Source organism: Callorhinchus milii, unplaced genomic scaffold (assembly GCF_018977255.1).
Source record: "Callorhinchus milii isolate IMCB2004 unplaced genomic scaffold, IMCB_Cmil_1.0 Scaffold5, whole genome shotgun sequence".
In the NCBI taxonomy this organism is placed as follows: Eukaryota; Metazoa; Chordata; class Chondrichthyes; order Chimaeriformes; family Callorhinchidae; genus Callorhinchus; species Callorhinchus milii.
The window spans coordinates 68785159-68803135 of record NW_024704746.1 but is presented as its reverse complement, the minus strand read 5'-3'; the positions used below and the strand labels follow the sequence as shown (position 1 = coordinate 68803135).

Genomic DNA, 17977 nt, shown 5'->3' with positions numbered 1-17977 from the left:
AACAGTTCTGGGGCTTTCTGATCAGTCGGTGTCTAACACACACAGAAACCCATCACTGGGCTTAAGAGTTTCTAAACCCAACTGAGATTTTCATGCCGCCCACCTCCACATGGAAATCCCAAAGATGCAACAACACCAACAACTTGCATTTATATTGTGCCCTCACATGGGGTAGTGTCCCGGAGCGCTTGACGGTGGTGGAGTCTGATCCCGAGCCAGGGAGAGAAGCGATCGTAAGCACGATCAAAAAGGAAGGTCTTAAGAGGGATTTGAGGTGGAGAGGGAGGGGGGCAAGGCGGAGGGATTGAGGGAGAGAGTTCCAGAGTTTCGGGGCGTAGTGGCTGAAGGCACAACCACCGATGGTGGAGTGCAGGAGACGAGGGACAAACAGGAGGCCGGAGCCAGCCGAGTGGAGGCAGTGGGCGGTCGAGTGGGGGGGAAAGCAGATTGTTGGAAGGGAATGCACATTCTCCTTCTCCCTGGAGGGATGCGTCATAATTCCCTGAAAACAATTTTTCTTCTGGAAATCAGCAGGTCACTGCCCTGTTCCTGCGGGCAGGAGTTTGACTCCTCCCCTCCTATTACAGATCTCTACTGCCCTCAGCGTTTAGCACAAAGCGAATGAGAGGAATTGAAACTCAGTCTGTAATTACTCCCTATCAAAACAATTGTGCAATTGAGCCGGTTCTTCAAGTCTGGCTTCCAACAAGGATTGTCCACTGTCCCCTCATATACCAGTGACTGTGCTCATTGTCAACACGGTCACCAGCTCTCAGCCTAACCCACTGACTGTCGTCGAAGACACTGAGACAGGTATTGAGGTGAGTGTGTGCAGAGATCGGAGAATAATAGAGCCTTAACCCTGATGTGTGTACAGGCAGCGATCACTGGATATATACTCCCCATCGTGTCTGTGCTGGGGCTCGCTCCCCCACTGGAGCTCTCTACTCTAACCCCATTCTCTGCCCTCTCTCTCTCTCCCCCCCCATGGTGTCTGTGCTGGGGCACGTTCCCCCACTGGAGCTCTCTACTCTAACCCCATTCCCTGCTCTCTCCCCATCAAGTCCCCAGTTTGGACACAGTCCCTCCCCATCACTATTCCCTCTCTGACCTCTTTTCCGGATGGACAGATAGACATGCTGAAGAAGGCTGATCTGCAGCTCAGCTTCCCAGAGGTGATCCGGAAAAAACGGGACCAGGAGGTGCTGACGGCCGAGGAAATCCATTACTTTGTCCAGGGCGTGAAGGAGAAAACCATCAGTGACAGCCAAATAGGTAAAGCTCCTAACTATAAGGTTCCTGACTGAAAGATTCCCGATGGTAAGGTTCCTGTAGGAGTCCTGTAGTGCAATGGTTAAAGTGCTCGCCTCGCAAGCGAGAGGACCTGGAATCCATTCCTAGGCTGGACAAAAACTTGGACAAGTTTTTTTTACTCCACACACCTCTGTTTACCAGCAGTCGGTAGGAACCCGGTTGTTAGTCAATTGGTGGATCACTTTTTTGCGTAATTGGCTGCCTCGTTTCGCCCACAAATATACGGTCACTAATTTTGCAGTATATTCTGTGAAGTGCTTTGAGATGTATTAATGACGTGAAAAGGCACCATATCAAATACAAGGATTATTATTATGGTAAGGTTCCCGCTGTACACAACATGGGCAGTGATCTAAGATGTGTAGGCGGTGCTCTAACACTGCCTTTGTTATGTTGTGTTGGGTGCAGGAGCCGTACTAATGGCGATACGGCTGATGGGGATGAATGAGGATGAGACACTGAGCCTGACCAGGGAGATGATGTCCTCAGGGAAAGTATTGCAGTGGCCGGAGGAGTGGCAGGGGACAATGGTGGACAAGCACTCAACAGGGGGTGTGGGAGACAAGGTCAGCCTCCCCCTGGCCCCCGCACTGGCTGCCTGTGGCTGCAAGGTGAGGACCCAAGGCCTGACACTGCCCAACCCCCCCCCCACCACCGCGGGCTTGAGGGGGAGTGAGGGGGCTGTGGGAGTGCAGAACGTACAGACCCAGAGGAGCACAGAGATAACATCATTGGGATAGGGTGTAAGGGATTTAATGAGATGAGGTGTGAGGGGTTGGTAGTGATCAGCCGGGTGTCTGACACACACGGAAACCAATCACTGTTCTCTCTCTAAGCTCCAGCTCTCTGCGCTCTCTCTCTCTCTCTGCAGGTCCCGATGATCAGTGGCAGGGGGCTTGGTCACACCGGAGGAACCCTGGACAAACTGGAGTCTATCCCGGGATTTACCATCAATCTCAACCCAGAAGAGGTCAGGAACGTTGGAAAAGAGGAAGGCGAGACCAGCGAGTTCCCAGACAGTGTCTCTATCCAGCCCTGGGCAGCCCACACCTGGAGTGTGATTGGTCCAATTAATGTTCCTGTCTGTCAGCCTCTCACCTCCAAGTCAGGAGGTGTTGAGTTCAAACCCAACAACAGGGTCTTTGAGCTCACAGTCCAGGCTGAGGCTCTAGGGCAGTGCTGGGGGGAGCACCGCGTGTTCAGAGACGCCGTGCTTTGGATGAGACATTAAGCTGAGCTCACATCTGTGTCTGTTCAGGTGGATGTTAAAGATCCCGCAGCGCTGTTGAAAACATAAGAGAGTTTCTCTCTCTCTCTCCCGGTGTCTGGTCCAACAATCCCCCAGATACAATTAGTCATTCACTTCATGTCTGTTTGTGGAATGTTGTTGTTTGCAAATTGGCTTCCCTGTTCACCCACACAGTCACTACACTTTACAGTGAATCCTGTGAAGCGCTTTGAGACGTCCTCCCAACATGATAAGGCGCTGTATCAAATGTAAGATTATTATGACAGGTTAGTGCAATATCACTGGTCACTTCAAACTGGCGCCAGTGAACAACATGGCACTGCCACCAGCCTGATTTCAATAGTGATGTTACCTTCCTGTCTGAGACAGCGTAGAGGGAGCGTTACTGTGTCTGTAACCCTGACCTGGGAGTGTGGACACACAGTGTAGAGGAGCTTTACTGTGTCTGTAACCCTGACCTGGGAGTGTGGACACACAGTGTAGAGGGAGCGTTACTGTGTCTGTAACCCTGACCTGGGAGTGTGGACACACAGTGTAGAGGAGCTTTACTGTGTCTGTAACCCTGACCTGGGAGTGTGGACACACAGTGTAGAGGAGCGTTACTGTGTCTCTAACCCTGACCTGGGAGTGTGGACACACAGTGTAGAGGAGCTTTACTGTGTCTCTAACCCTGACCTGGGAGTGTGGACACACAGTGTAGAGGAGCTTTACTGTGTCTCTAACCCTGACCTGGGAGTGTGGACGCACAGTGTAGAGGAGCTTCACTGTGTCCCTAACCCTGACCTGGGAGTGTGGACAGACGCACAGTGTAGAGGAGCTTTACTGTGTCTCTAACCCTGACCTGGGAGTGTGGACCCTTAATCCTGAGACTATGACCCCTTAGTTTTAGATTCTCCAACCAGGGGAAACGGTCTCATGGCATCTTCCCTTCTGCAAATTTAGATATTTAAGTTCTATTTCCTCATCTGAAATCATTGATATAGACAGTATATAATTGAGGCCCAAGCACTGATCATGTGGCACTCCACTAGTCACATCCTGCCAATCTGAGAAGGACCTGTTTATCCCTACTCTCTGTTTTAAGATGTCCGTATCTTGTGATTTTCTTACAAAGGGCCTGACCAGCTGATACCAGACGTGGCAGGGAGTTGGGCTGAAACACAACAACAATTTGCATTTATATAGCACTCTTCAAGTGGCGTTGCGTCCCCAAATAGCTGCAAAACCAGATGTCTAGTCCAGAAAATCACTTCCCAATCTTTTGAAGTGGCCCCACTCCCATCGTTACACTCACCCCCAACAACATCAATGCACGACATTTACACAGTGGCCTTCACGTTGCAAGGACGTCCCAAAGCTCTGGCCACTGAGGGGTTTGCACCCGAGTTGGGGGTTGGGAGCCAGAGGATGGAGGGTTAGGGGAGTGGGTGGGGGGTGGGAGGATAACCAAAAGCGCGGTCATTGGGTCTAGAGAGCAGGGTTAGAGACAGGTGTTTGACTCGGCAGTTTGTGACTGTTGTGGCTGTATCACCGTGTGTGACGCTCTCTTTTCCCCTGATGTCCAGGTACTGGCTGAGGTTGGCTGTTGTATTGTAGGACAGTCGGCTTCGCTGGTTCCCGTCGACCGGATCCTGTATGCCATCCGCGACGTGACTGGGACTGTGGACAGCAACGCCCTCATCGCAGGTCAGCAGTCCCTCCCCGAGCTGGTGGGCGAGTGGGTGTGTGCGGGTGGGTGAGCGTGTGTGTGTGCGGGTGGGTGTGCGGGTGTGCGGGTGTGTGCGCGGGTAAGCGTGCGGGTGGGTGAGCGGGTGTGCGCTCGGGTAAGCGTGGGGGTGGGCGAGCGGGTGTGTGCTCGGGGTGGGCGAGCGGGTGTGTGCGGGGGTGGGTGTGACGGTCAGTGTGACGGTGATTACAGCCTCGATCCTGGCTAAGAAGGGAGCAGAGTCATTGTCGGCATTGGTGTTGGACGTCAAACACGGAGCCGCCGCCATCTACACGGACCTTAAGAAAGCTCGGCTATTCGCTCATACACTGGTCAGCACTGGGCTGGGGGTCTGTGTGTGTGTGCGCTGGGGTGGTGGGGTTGTGTGTGTGTGGGGGGGGGGGCTGTGGTGTATGGGGTGGGGGGCTGTGTGTGTGTGTGTGCGCTGGGGTGGTGGGGTTGTGTGTGTGTGTGGGGGGCGCTGTGGGTGCAGGAGGGGCTGTGTATGGGGTGGGGGGCTGTGTGTATGGGGTGGGGGGCTGTGTGTGTATGGGGGGGGGGTCTGTGTGTGTGGTGGGGCTGGGGTGGGGGGCTGTGTGTGTGTGTGGGGGGGGGGGGGCTGTGTTTATGAGATGTGCTGAAGGTCTGAGGTGACCATGTCACTGTGTTGGGAGGGATTGTAACTCAATCACTCCTCCTCGGCTCGCTCTCTCGCGCTCTCACTCATTCACTCGCTCCCTCATTCTTCTGCTCTCTCACTTTCTCACTCGCTCTTCACTCATTGACTCACTGACTTTATCCCTCCCTCCCTCAATCTCTCACTACCTCGCTCTCCTGCTTTCTCTCTCTCTCACTCTTCCCTCACTCTCATGCTCGCTCACCCGCTCACTGATTCACTGTCTGCCCCACGCTCTCTCCCCCCCACCTTGTCTCCCACCTTTTCTCTCCCCTCGCCCACCCTCTCTGCCCCTCCCCACCCTCTCTCCCCCCTTTCATCTGCTCTCCCCCCCCCCCCCACTCTCCCACTGGACCAGGTAAAGCTGGGGGAGAGGCTGGGGGTGCGGACGGTGGCGGTGCTGACGGCAATGGACAGCCCCATTGGGAGGAACGTGGGCAACTCGCTGGAGGTCATCGAGGCCGTGGAATGTCTGAGAGGCCGAGGGGACCCCGACCTGGAGGAGCTGGTCACTTACCTCGGTCAGTGGGGGGGGGAGAGAGAGTGAGAGAGAGAGAGGGAGGGAGGGAGCACCAGCATAGACACCATGGGGGGGGAGAGAGAGAGCACAGACACCATGGGGAGAGAGAGAGAGAGAGCACAGACACCATGGGGAGAGAGAGAGAGCACAGACACCATGGGGAGAGAGAGAGAGAGCACAGACACCATGGGGAGAGAGAGAGAGAGAGCACTGACACCATGGGGAGAGAGAGAGAGAGCACTGACACCATGGGGAGAGAGAGAGAGAGCACAGACACCACGGGGAGAGAGAGAGAGAGCACAGACACCATGGGGGGAGAGAGAGAGAGAGAGCACAGACACCATGGGGAGAGAGAGAGAGAGAGCACAGACACCATGGGGAGAGAGAGAGAGAGAGCACTGACACCATGGGGAGAGAGAGAGGGAGCACAGACACCATGGGGAGAGAGAGAGAGAGCACAGACACCATGGGGAGAGAGCAGGGGTTACAGTCGAGAGCTGACACCCTAACAGGATGAAGTAACCTTCCCAGGGGGATACCTGCTGTCTATGTGCGGTAAAGCCCGGAGTTCGCAGGAAGGAGCGGGGAAAATTGCGGAGGTGTTGCGGGACGGCACGGCCCTGGCACAGTTCCAGGCTATGCTGGTGGCACAGGGTGTCGGAGCCGAAAATGCCAAGCGCCTGTGCCAGGGCGATCAACACGTCCTACCCCAGGCCAGACATCAACAGCTACTGCGGGTGCCAACCACAGGTAATCAGTGTGCGAGAGACAGAGAGTCAGACTGAGACAGAGAGAGAGAGTGGCAGAGAGAGTGATAAAGAGTGAGTGATAGAGAGAGAGAGAGAAAGAGAGAGAGAGTGGTAGAGAGCACATGAGAGTTACAGACTGTGATAGAGCGAGAGGTTGACGAGAGGGAGAGAATGGGTGTGAGGAGTCTGGTGAGGATGGGGTGATGGTGATGGTGAGGAGGGGGTGATGGTGATGGTGATGATGGGGTGATGGTGATGGTGAGGAGGGGGTGATGGTGAGGAGGGAGTGATGGTGATGGTGAGGAGGGGGTGATGGTGATGGTGAGGAGGAGGTGATGGTGAGGAGGGAGTGATGGTGATGGTGAGGAGGGAGTGATGGTGATGGTGAGGAGGGAGTGATGGTGATGGTGAGGAGGGGGTGATGGGAGGACAGGGCTGAAGTGTGTGTTGGGGACAGACAGACTGATCTGACAGACAGTATCCTGGGTGAGTGTTGCCCAGACCTGCCGGGAGCTGACCCTGTTTGCCATGTGCCCAGGCACAGTGCAGGGTATCCGGGCGCTGCCGTTGGCTGAGGTGGTCCATGAGCTGGGAGCAGGGCGTACAGTGCCAGGAGAAGCCATCAACCACAGTGTGGGCATCGAGCTGCTGTGCCGTGTGGGTCAGGACGTCAGGGCAGGTACAGGCAACCTCCACCTCACCCACACACTCCCTCCCACTCCCCCCCGCCCCACCACACACACAACCTCACTCCCACCACACACACAACCTCACTCCCACCACACACACTCCCTCCCCCTACATACACACCCACACACTCCCCCCCCCCCCCCCCCACACACACAACCTCACTCCCACCACACACACAACCTCACTCTCCCCACCCCCACACCCTAACCCCACCCCCAGCCCCACCAAACGACAATCCCCCCTCAGCTCCAAATACCAGCCTTTTCCCCATATCCCTCGATACCCAAACATCTATTATTTGTTATTTTTAGTATTTGTTGTTCTTGTCGCTGACTGTTGTTACTATTATTATTGATGATTATTGTTATTACTGTTAAAGTCAGTCGTTATTTTATTGATTATTAATAACTCTTATTATTATTGTCATTATTGGTGACTGTAGTTGCTATTATTATTAATTGTTGTTGTTGTTGCTGTGCAGGGGAGGCCTGGCTGAGGGTTCACTACGAGACGCCGGAGCTCAGTGACAGTCAGCTCTCTCGCCTGCAGGGAGCGCTGAGCATCAGTGACTGTCCCGTCACCATCAGCAGCCGTGTGACTGAGGTCATCACGTTCAATACCCCCTCACTCCCCTAATCCTCCCCCCCCCTCCCCCACTCCCTAACCCCCTCCCCTCCAACCCACTCCCCCCTACAAGCCCCCATCAGCGGACTGAAGTCATCACCTCCAACATCCCCCACCATCCCCAACTCCGCTTCTCGCCACCACCTACACCATTAACTCCCCCTCTCCCCACCCTCCTGACTCCCTCCCCAACACCCCACCTCCCATCTGCAGCCGTATGACTGAGATCATTACCTCCAACACCCACACCAACCCCGTAATCCCCCTCCTCCCCCCCATTACCTTGACCCAAACCCTCCCGCTGAGGTGAGCCAGGGCTGTGTGGCTGTTCAGCCCTCGTGCCTGGACATCCCACACTTTCACACTCAGTGTCAGGGTCACATTGCTTTATTGATGGGTTTCTGGTTTACAGCGAGTCCTGCCCTGGGCTGAGAGACGTGTAATAACACATTATTATTATTATTATTAATAACAGGATATCATTAACAATCACGGCACAATGAGGAGACCAGAGAGATCACACCCAATGCCACCATTGGTGTATTTGTCTGGTGTTAGTTGATTGAATGGCCTCTTCCAGCACCCCCACCCTCGGTCCATCAGACACTGCTAAGGGAGGAGGGGGCTGGCTGTTCACCTTTCCTTCCCCTGGTGGGAGGGCTGCCATCGACAGACCAGCCCGAGAATGGACAACAACACACTTGGCAGTTTCTCTTTCTCGGTCTATGAACGTGTATCAATAATCAATAACCAATAATCTATCATCTCTCACAAACCGCAGCCTGTCCTGATAATAACTGATTGAATACATTACTGGAGACAAATCACTGTAACAACACAGCAGACATCATTAAATGAAATAAATTAACACAACAGCCACTGTACTTTTAATGGGGTTAGAGTAGAGAGCTGCAGTGGGGGAGCGAGCCCCAGCACAGACACCATGGGGAGAGAGAGCAGGGAATGGGGTTAGAGTAGAGAGCTCCAGTGGGGGTGAGATCAACACAGGGATGAATCCTGTTCATTGCCTTTGACAAGTGAAACATCTCACAACTCTCAAAATTGTTGGCCGGTGTAGTGACTGTGGAGATGTAGACAAACACGGCAGTTTCGCAGCCCGGTCCTTCCCTCACTTCACTCCCCCTCCCCCCCCCCCCCACAACTGAACAAACAATTATATGATTGTCAGGCAAGACACGATCATCCAACCGGGAGAGAGAGAGACATTGCTTTTTTCCAACAGATCTTTAACATCCGCCTGAGCAGGGCACAGACTGGGCTCATTCGTCTCATCTAACGCACGGTGTCTCTGACAAGGCGGCGCTCTCTTTCTTTACCCCCTGTGCTGGAGCGTCGGCCTGGCCTGGGGGGATGGCGTTTGATCCCACCAGCTGAGCGATGCCAGTGGGTAATGAAGTGAGAGTCTGGTTGGTGGGGAGGAGCGAGGCCAGGAACGGATTTGAACATGAGTGTGAGGATCTTGAAATTGATCCGTTCTGTGATACGGAGCCCGTGGAGCCTGGCAAGGATTCGGGTCATGGGGGCAAGGATTCGGGTCATGGGGGCAAGGATTTGGGTCATGGGGGTGCGGAGTTCAGTGTGGGTGTGAGGGTCTCAGCCTACCAGGCTGGTTCACTCCCTCTCTACCCTTCCTTGATCCCTCTCACCCCCTCTCCCCGGGGTATGTGCGAGGGTCTCAGAACCCCAGGCTGTTTCACTCCCTCACCCACCGCCACGCAGAACTAGGTGTTGTTGACACAGGAGGTGATGGTGGTCAGTGTGGCTGTCTTCACCAGTCCCCGCGGGAAGAGATAGTGAGAGCGATGCTCCCTCACAATGACCTTCAGTCTCTCCTTCACATCACACAGCCCAGCCAGGTCATCATCTCCACACTGAGAGAGAGAGACAGTGACTGAGACACACACACACACACAGACTGTGAGAGAGACACACACTGAGCCACACTAGGTTCTTGTCTCCACCCGGAGAGAGATAGAGACACACACACACTGAACCCTGCCAGCTCCCTTTCTCCGCACTGACAGAGACTGAGAGACAGATCCCATTTCCTGGACACTGGGATCAATGGTGTCAGGGTGACCTGGTGCCTGTCAGACCCTCTCTCCAGGCTCTGGTCCCAGCGCTCTGAGGCACTATCCTGGGTGGAGGCTGTTATATAAATGCAAGTTGTTGTTGGAAGATCCTAACTCAGACTCCAGAGGTGAAAGGCCACATTCCCCCCCCACCACCCACCAGGTTAGCTTCTCCTACCTGAGTCACAGCTCGGAGCAGCCTGTGGAGGATGGCCTCCTCGAGGGCAGAGGTCAGGCCGCTCAGCTTGCTGAGGGTCTCCAGGACACAGGACAGTGTCTCGTCCCGACACTGAGGGCAAAGAGTAGAGGAGGGTGTTAGAGGGTGAGGGGCTCGTGGCCTATAACATTACATGGGAGAGGCCAGGGCAACATTGGTGGAGTCCTGTAGCTCAGTGGTTAGAGCACTCGCTTTGCAAGTGAGAGACCTGAGTTCAATTCCAGGCAGAGGGCCAAACCTCGGGCAAGTTTCCTTACTCCACACAGAGCCTAATAATAATCCTCCAAAACCAAAAACAATAATAAATTGGTCATTTTCAATCTACGACACTTTGTGGGACATTGCTGTGCGCCATTGGCTGCCGCGTTCGCCCACAAATATACAGTCAATTCACTTTACAGTGTGTTCTGTGAAGCGCTTTGGGACGTCCTCCCGACGTGAAAAGCGCTATATCAAATGCAAGGATTATTATTATATTTCATAATTACAGTCAGTGTTAATGATCACCCACTTGAATGGAGAGAAATTCACACCGAACGATGTAATACACTACATAGCCACTGGGCGGCGGCACATTCACGATGCGAGGGAGAGAGAGAGAGAGCAGGGGATGGGGTTAGAGAGTGCCAGTGGGGGAGCGAGCCCCAGCACAGACACCATGGGGAGAGAGAGAGAGCAGGGAATGGGGTTAGAGAGTGCCAGTGGGGGAGTGAGCCCCAGCACAGATACCATGGGGAGAGAGAGAGCAGGGAATGGGGTTAGAGAGTGCCAGTGGGGGAGTGAGCCCCAGCACTGACACCATGGGGAGAGAGAGAGAGAGAGAGAGCAGGGAATGGGGTTAGAGTAGAGAGCTCCAGTGGGGGAGCGAGCCCCAGCACAGACACCATGGGGAGAGAGAGAGAGCAGGGAATGGGGTTAGAGAGTGCCAGTGGGGGAGTGAGCCCCAGCACAGACACCATGGGGAGAGAGAGAGAGCAGGGAATGGGGTTAGAGAGTGCCAGTGGGGGAGTGAGCCCCAGCACAGACACCATGGGGAGAGAGAGAGCAGGGAATGGGGTTAGAGAGTGCCAGTGGGGGAGTGAGCCCCAGCACAGACACCATGGGGGAGGAGAGAGAGGAGAGAGCAGGGAATGGGGTTAGAGTAGAGAGCTCCAGTGGGGGAGTGAGCCCCAGCACAGACACCATGGGGAGAGAGAGAGAGAGCAGGGAATGGGGTTAGAGAGTGCCAGTGGGGGAGTGAGCCCCAGCACAGACACCATGGGGAGAGAGAGAGCAGGGAATGGGGTTAGAGAGTGCCAGTGGGGGAGCGAGCCCCAGCACAGACACCATGGGGAGAGAGAGAGCAGGGAATGGGGTTAGAGAGTGCCAGTGGGGGAGTGAGCCCCAGCACAGACACGGTGGGGAGAGAGAGAGAGCAGGGAATGGGGTTAGAGAGTGCCAGTGGGGGAGTGAGCCCCAGCACAGACACGGTGGGGAGAGAGCAGGGAATGGGGTTAGAGAGTGCCAGTGGGGGAGCGAGCCCCAGCACAGACACATGGGGGAGAGAGAGAGCAGGGAATGGGGTTAGAGAGTGCCAGTGGGGGAGTGAGCCCCAGCACAGACACCATGGCGGGAGAGAGAGAGCAGGGAATGGGGTTAGAGAGTGCCAGTGGGGGAGTGAGCCCCAGCACAGACACGGTGGGGAGAGAGCAGGGGATGGGGTTAGAGAGTGCCAGTGGGGGAGAGCCCCAGCACAGACACGGTGGGAGAGAGGAGAGCAGGGGATGGGGTTAGAGAGCGCCAGTGGGGGAGCGAGCCCCAGCACAGACACGGTGGGGAGAGAGCAGGGGATGGGGTTAGAGAGTGCCAGTGGGGGAGTGAGCCCCAGCACAGACACGGTGGGGAGAGAGAGAGAGAGCAGGGGATGGGGTTAGAGAGCGCCAGTGGGGGAGCGAGCCCCAGCACAGACACGGTGGGGAGAGAGCAGGGAATGGGGTTAGAGAGCCCCAGTGGGGGAGCGAGCCCCAGCACAGACACGGTGGGGAGAGAGAGAGAGAGAGCAGGGGATGGGGTTAGAGAGCGCCAGTGGGGGAGCGAGCCCCAGCACAGACACGGTGGGGAGAGAGAGAGAGAGAGCAGGGGATGGGGTTAGAGAGCGCCAGTGGGGGAGCGAGCCCCAGCACAGACACGGTGGGGAGAGAGCAGGGGATGGGGTTAGAGAGTGCCAGTGGGGGAGCGAGCCCCAGCACAGACACGGTGGGGAGAGAGAGAGAGAGAGAGCAGGGGATGGGGTTAGAGAGTGCCAGTGGGGGAGTGAGCCCCAGCACAGACACGGTGGGGAGAGAGCAGGGACTGACCTTTTCCAGCTCCCACAGGCTCTGCCCGGCTGTGGGTTTGGAGAGCAATAACACCACATCTTCTGACCTCAGCACCGGCTCCTGGGAGTGAGGAAGCAACAGAGAGTTAATAACTGTGACTGTTATTACAATCAGCCGCCAGCACCACTCCGGCTGTCAAGTGGGGGAGCGCGGAGAGTTACAGACTAATGGGTCGGACTCTGAACCAGAGGTGGGGGGGTGGGTGCGGAGCGGTGATGGTAACTATAGGCACAATTGAAGACGTAGGTTTAAAACCAGATTTAATTTGTGTCACCGGGTTTGCCCTGGAATACTACGGACTGACCTGAGACTGTCGCAGAGGACTGACTCGATTCCGACATTCCATTACGAAACCAGTCACCTTGGAGCCAGTTCAGATCCGAGGAGAGCTCCCCCACCCCCCACACCCCCCACCCACCCACCCCCTCGCCCCAGGAGACACTGACCCACCTTCAGATGCTCCAACCAGCTCCACAGCAGTGCACTGAGCACTCGGGGGTCAGTCTCTGTAGCCAGCCACCCCCAGGCTCCTTGCTCCTCGCTCAGTCTGGCCTGGGAGAAAGAGAGTGAGAATAATAATAATAATAATAATAATAATAATCCTTGCATTTGAAATAGCGCCTTATCACATCTTCGAGACGTCTCAAAGCACAGAATACACTGTAAATTGAATTGACCGTATATTTGTGGGTGAAACGCGACAGCCGATTGCGCACAGCAACGTCCCACCCACAGCCGTGGAATGAAGAGACCAATTTTTTTTTTTTTTTGAAGGGATCGCTCGGAAAAACGATCCTCCAAACCGACTAACGACTGGGTTCCCACTCGCTGGCAAACGGAGGCGTGTGATTCCCGTGTAGTGTGAGGAAACTTGACCCAACGAATGCACGAGAGACGAGAGAGATTGACAGAGTGTGAGTGTGTGAGAAAGAGAGACACACAGAGAGGATGAGAGTGGGAGAGAGAGACACAGAGAGGATGAGAGTGGGAGAGAGAGAGAGAGATGGGCTGAAGAGTCTCCTCACCCTGACACCATGGGGTGTGAGGGTGGGGCAGGGGTCTGGCCAGAGGGTGGGGCTGGTACCTGCCACAGGTGGACCTTTCCCAGGAGCTCCTCCTCCAGGGCGGGGCCGGCCGCCATCGCCATGGCAACGCTCTCCAGCAGCGACATTCCCGAAACCTGCCTCCTGATTGGCTCGTTGGCAGCCAAGTTGCTGAGGTGGGTCTCTGTCTGTCAATCACACAAAGGTTTGGAACCTGTCACTGCACGATACACAGTCACTACACAATAAACAGTCACTGCACGATACACAGTCACCACAATGGACAGTGAATTCTGGGGGGCCGGGTGATTCCCGCGGGGGGGGGGGGGTGGGTGATTCCCGGGGGGGGGGCCGGGTGATTCCCGCGGGGGGGGTTGGGTGATTCCCGCGGGGGGGGGGTTGGGTGATTCCGCGGGGGGGGGGTTGGGTGATTCCCGCGGGGGGGTTGGGTGATTCCCGCGGGGGGGGGGGGGGGTTGGGTGATTCCCGCGGGGGGGGGGTGATTCCCGCGGGGGTTGGGTGATTCCCGCGGGGGGTTGGGTGATTCCCGCGGGGGGGTTTGGGTGATTCCCGCGGGGGGGGGCCGGGTGATGGGGTTACCTGTGTCGGGGTGGTCAGGGTGACGAGGGTGAGAGCAGAACATGGTCTCTCGCTGATCCAGTCCTCCAGCTCCAGCTCACTCAGTGAGTCCCCACCAATGGTGCTGTTGGTGTTGGTGTTGGGCAGCGCTTGGCCCTGGGTGGTGGTGTTCGGCAGCACCACGGTGACCGGCTGCCAGGCCCAGGGGGGAGTGTGCCGGGACCCTACACGGGCGTTCAGGGTCTCCCAGACCTGCTTGGCCAGTCGACGGTCAGCCACTGCCCGGCGTATCTCGGTCCTCACCACGGCACAGCTCTCCCTGCCCAGTGACAGCGACAGCAGCCGGCGGCACAGGAAGTCCACGGGTTTGGGCAGATATTTGAGGTGCCGCGCCTCGTAGCCATGTAGTAACTGTCGCTGGTGGTCGAGGTGTTGCTGCAGTGTGATTGGCTGTCCATCCCGGGTGTACACCGCCCGGTGAGAGGTCACCAGCCGCCCAAACTCGAACACCAGGTTTATCTGAGAGCTGGTCTGGATGGACATCGGCCGTCGTAACCGCACAAAGTGCACAGCTTCACTGGGACTGAGCCAGGCCGCATACACCAGGTAACAGGCCACCAGAACCCCTGCACAGCACAGCACAGCACAGACACAGCATTCACTGTTACTGGCTCTAACCAGAGCTCTCACACACGCACACGCACACGCACAGTTAGCCTGGCTCTAACCGGCCACCCTCGCACCCAGCTTCACACCCCAATAGGAACTGAACCCATCACCTCCACTCAGCTGCCTCCAACTGCCTCCATGTCCCCTCCACCATCGTCAGCCGTGCTTTCAGTCACCCCCCACTCTCCCCCACATAACTGTCCTGTCTAGCACATCCATCCCCAGCCCAGCCCCTCCCCCCAGACACTCTCCTCTCCCCACCACATACCTGTCCTACCCAGCCCAGCATGGCAGTGGACGGCCAGCTTGCCCTGCTCCAGGGCAAATGCCATCACCTTGACTCCGTCCAGGATGCGCAGCAGTGAGGCTACTCCGAAATCCGGCATTCCGAAGTTAAAGAAGTAAACTGGGAATTGGAGGGCAGAGACTCAGATACTCTCAGGCAAAGGCACCCCAATCCCCCCTCCCCCCACTTCCCCCCAGTATCCCGGGGCACTCACTACTGATGGCAGCACAGCCCGGCCCGACTCATCAGCAGGACCTGGAAGGACCGACCAGTCACTGGGGGCCGGGAATCCTCCCCATCAGATCCTGTTAAACCTACAGCCAAAGCCCTAACTAACGGGGAGGGTGGTCCTCGATGGACAAGCAGCGGGAAAGCTTGGCCGGACAGTGATATTAATGGTAAACTATGTTGGTTTTAGTTGGTTAGACTCCAGCCGTTACCCCAACACACACTCTGGGGTCTCCCCAAGCCTTGGCTCTTGCCAACCTGCGCCTAATACTCTGTGGAATTAGGTAAGCAGGGGGTGTCCCTCCAGGGAGGGAGAGAGAGAGAGCGCATTCCATTCCAACAATCTATCTCTGGGATTTCCGTGTGTAGGTGGGATGCAGGGAATTCTCAGCTCGGTTTGGAGATTCTTAAGCAACGGTGACGGGTTTCTACATGTGTCAGACACACGGCTGGTATTGTAAAAACCAAACGGTAAGGTGATCCCACACACACACACACACACACACACACACACAGACGCACACACACTGCCCTTCGCTGTGACAGCTGCTCTTGTTAATTCCAGTGTAATGTGAAACACTGGTTTTTAATTACACTTTGGGAGATTGTGAGACACACACAGCCCCACAACACCGGCCAAGAGACAAACCTCCCTGTTACAGTGACAGGGTGCAGCTGACCCCACTCTCTCCAGCCCTGGCACACCTTTACCCCGCAGGTGGGGGCTGGGCTGGGGTCTGGGCTGGGGTGGGCGCTGGGAGGAGGTGACTGGGCACATCCCAGCCCCGATCAAGAAAGACGTTCATCCCAAAACTTCACTTCATACAAATCATAAAATGTGATTTATATAACACTTCTCTTTCGCTCCCCACCTGTGTCACACTCACCATCTTGCTCTCACATACTCTGTCTCTCACACTCTCTCTCTCTCGCGCGCTCACTGTCTCTCATTGTCCTCCACCCTCTTTCCCCCTCTCTCCCTCCCCCCACCACTCTCCCCCCACCACTCTCCCCCCCCCCCACCCCCACTCACTATTGTTGTCCATGAAGAGCTGGGGTTGGTATGAGAAGCCGCTGTCCTGCTCCAGGGCCCCCCCACAGTGAGCGTGCTCCCCCGCCAATTGCAGGTTGATCAGAGATTTCACGTTTAATCTGAAAAACCAAGGGAATCACGGGTGTCATTCCCGTGTGGAATCTCCTCCGTTTCCCCCCGTCCCCCCCCCCCGTCCACCATCCTCCCCTCTCAAAGCTCGGGTCCGAAACCACGACTGTCCAGCACCTTGGGACGTCCTCTCAACGCGACAACTGTACAAATGTAACTTTGTTGTTGTTGTTGTTATTCACGTACTGGCCTTTGCCTCCCCGCCACCCCCCACAGCGCTCCATTCTGAGCCACCCCCTCCCTGTAAGATGGTACTTCCTGGTGGCTGTGCTGAAATTATAATAATAATAATAATAATCGTTGCATTTGCTACAGCGTTTTATCACATCTTTGAGATGTCTCAAAGCGCTTCACAGGATATACTGTAAAGTGAATTGACTGTGTATTTTGTGGGCGAAAGGCGGCAGTCGATTACACACAGCGACGTCTCACAAACAGTCGTAGATTGAGATTTTTTGGAGGTTATTATTCACAGAAAGAGCCTAACAAGAAGGTTCCTACTTACTGCTACTTAAACAGAGGTGTGTGGAGTAAGGAAACTTGCCAAAGGCTTTGCTGTGTTTGGGTATCGAACCCAAGTCCTTTCGCATGTGAGGCAAGTGCTCTAACCACTGAGCTACAGGACTTCATATTATCCCCCCATCCCGTGTGCTCCAGGTGTGTCTAACAGTCTTGTGGTGGGTGATGCTCTCAGTCAGTCACACACACAGTGTCCCGAGACACAGGCTGACAGACGGCTCCAAGCCAGTTAGCCTGTGTCAGACCCCCCACCCCACCGCCCATCCACCCACCTCAACTCTGTGTGTGTTAAGTGCTATGTGACTTTACTCACACACACACAAACCCCCAGTGTCAGGCACTGTGCGACTGGACTCACACACAAACCCCCCAGTGTCAGGCGCTGTGTGACTGTACTCACGCCTTGAACTGCTCGATCAGCTGATAGCTCCTGATGCTGAGGCTGGTCGGACGAGCCATGGCCAGGATGTCATCTGTTACCCTGGAAACACAGGCAAACCAGCTCCGACTGTGTCACAGCCCTGACAGTCCTCCGACAGTCACACCCTCACTGACACACAGTGTAGGCACAATTGCAGTGTACACATCCACAGAGTGACACACACACTTAGTGACACACACACCGAGTGATACACACACAAGCGCAGAGTGTCACACACACACACGGATTGTATGCACAGACACACAAAGTGACACACACACACATGCACAGTGTACGCACACACGTACCAGGCTGAGAAGACCCCTCGGATGGCTTGCTGTTGGGGGCTCCAGCCTTGTGGACCCTCATAACGACACTCTTTGCCATGACACAAGAGGGAGCAGACCAGGTGAGGGGGCACCGCCCGCAGCAGGTTCTCCCGAGCCTGAGAATACACAGCCCTGGGCACCGGCACTGCCATGTCAGCCCGGCAACCCGAGACTGCCGAGCCGACCCCCAGCTAGGAGCAGTGTGGGGGCGAGGAGGGAGGGGGAGAGGAGGGGGCGAGAGATATGGGTAGATTGGGGGCAAGAGGAGAGGGGGCCAAGGGGAGAGAGAGCGAGGGGAGAGATGAACAGAGGGGAGAGAGGGGCGAGGGGGCAAGGGGAGAGGGGGAGTGGACAGACGGGTTGAGGGGTACAGGTTGGGGGCCAAGGGGGGCATAGGATGGGGGGGGGAAACTACTGGCCACACATTCAGCGTAGTCATGAGCGAGATGGGGGTGCGAGGGGAAATGGCGGAGCAGGGGGGGGCGGGAGAAATTGGGGAGTTGGGGGGGGCCCGGGGGAAATGGGGGAGTTGGGGGGGTGGGGGGTA

General features: G+C 56.0%; 2 protein-coding genes across 3 annotated transcripts; one reads left to right on the top strand and one right to left on the bottom strand.

The window, feature by feature from the left end:
- Positions 1–610: 610 nt before the first annotated feature.
- On the top strand, positions 611–9003 carry LOC103190183 (thymidine phosphorylase). Of its 2 annotated transcripts, none has more exons than XM_042334924.1 (11): positions 611–821; positions 1135–1275; positions 1723–1925; positions 2186–2284; positions 4129–4249; positions 4482–4600; positions 5303–5465; positions 5996–6214; positions 6752–6892; positions 7385–7506; positions 8771–9003. In XM_042334924.1, the coding sequence occupies exons 2-11, from the start codon at positions 1137–1139 to the stop codon at positions 8822–8824; spliced, it is 1380 nt and encodes a 459-aa protein (XP_042190858.1). In that variant the 5' UTR covers positions 611–821; positions 1135–1136; the 3' UTR covers positions 8825–9003. The 2 variants fall into 2 exon arrangements, with proteins under 2 accessions (XP_042190858.1, XP_042190857.1); XM_042334923.1 differs by having other exon boundaries at positions 1131–1275.
- Positions 9002–17582, bottom strand: zgc:77752 (uncharacterized protein LOC393862 homolog). Its single transcript, XM_042335472.1, has 10 exons — positions 17410–17582; positions 17081–17161; positions 16033–16151; positions 14754–14891; positions 13838–14442; positions 13279–13425; positions 12645–12746; positions 12174–12254; positions 9799–9909; positions 9002–9419 (listed from the first exon to the last, which is right to left on the bottom strand). The coding sequence occupies exons 1-10, from the start codon at positions 17580–17582 to the stop codon at positions 9270–9272; spliced, it is 1707 nt and encodes a 568-aa protein (XP_042191406.1). The 3' UTR covers positions 9002–9269.
- Positions 17583–17977: the final 395 nt, after the last annotated feature.

Coding starts and splice junctions, on each gene's coding strand:
- zgc:77752 (XM_042335472.1), bottom strand. CDS start 17,582: ATGGCAGTGCCGGTGCCCAGGGCTGTGTATTCTCAGGCTCGGGAGAAC. Junction 12,255..12,644: donor GCTGGTTGGAGCATCTGAAG/GTGGGTCAGTGT, acceptor CCTCACTCCCAG/GAGCCGGTGCTGAGGTCAGA. Junction 9,910..12,173: donor GCCTGTGGGAGCTGGAAAAG/GTCAGTCCCTGC, acceptor CTTTGCCCTCAG/TGTCGGGACGAGACACTGTC.
- LOC103190183 (XM_042334924.1), top strand. CDS start 1,137: ATGCTGAAGAAGGCTGATCTGCAGCTCAGCTTCCCAGAGGTGATCCGG. Junction 2,285..4,128: donor TCAATCTCAACCCAGAAGAG/GTCAGGAACGTT, acceptor CCTGATGTCCAG/GTACTGGCTGAGGTTGGCTG. Junction 4,601..5,302: donor GGCTATTCGCTCATACACTG/GTCAGCACTGGG, acceptor CCACTGGACCAG/GTAAAGCTGGGGGAGAGGCT.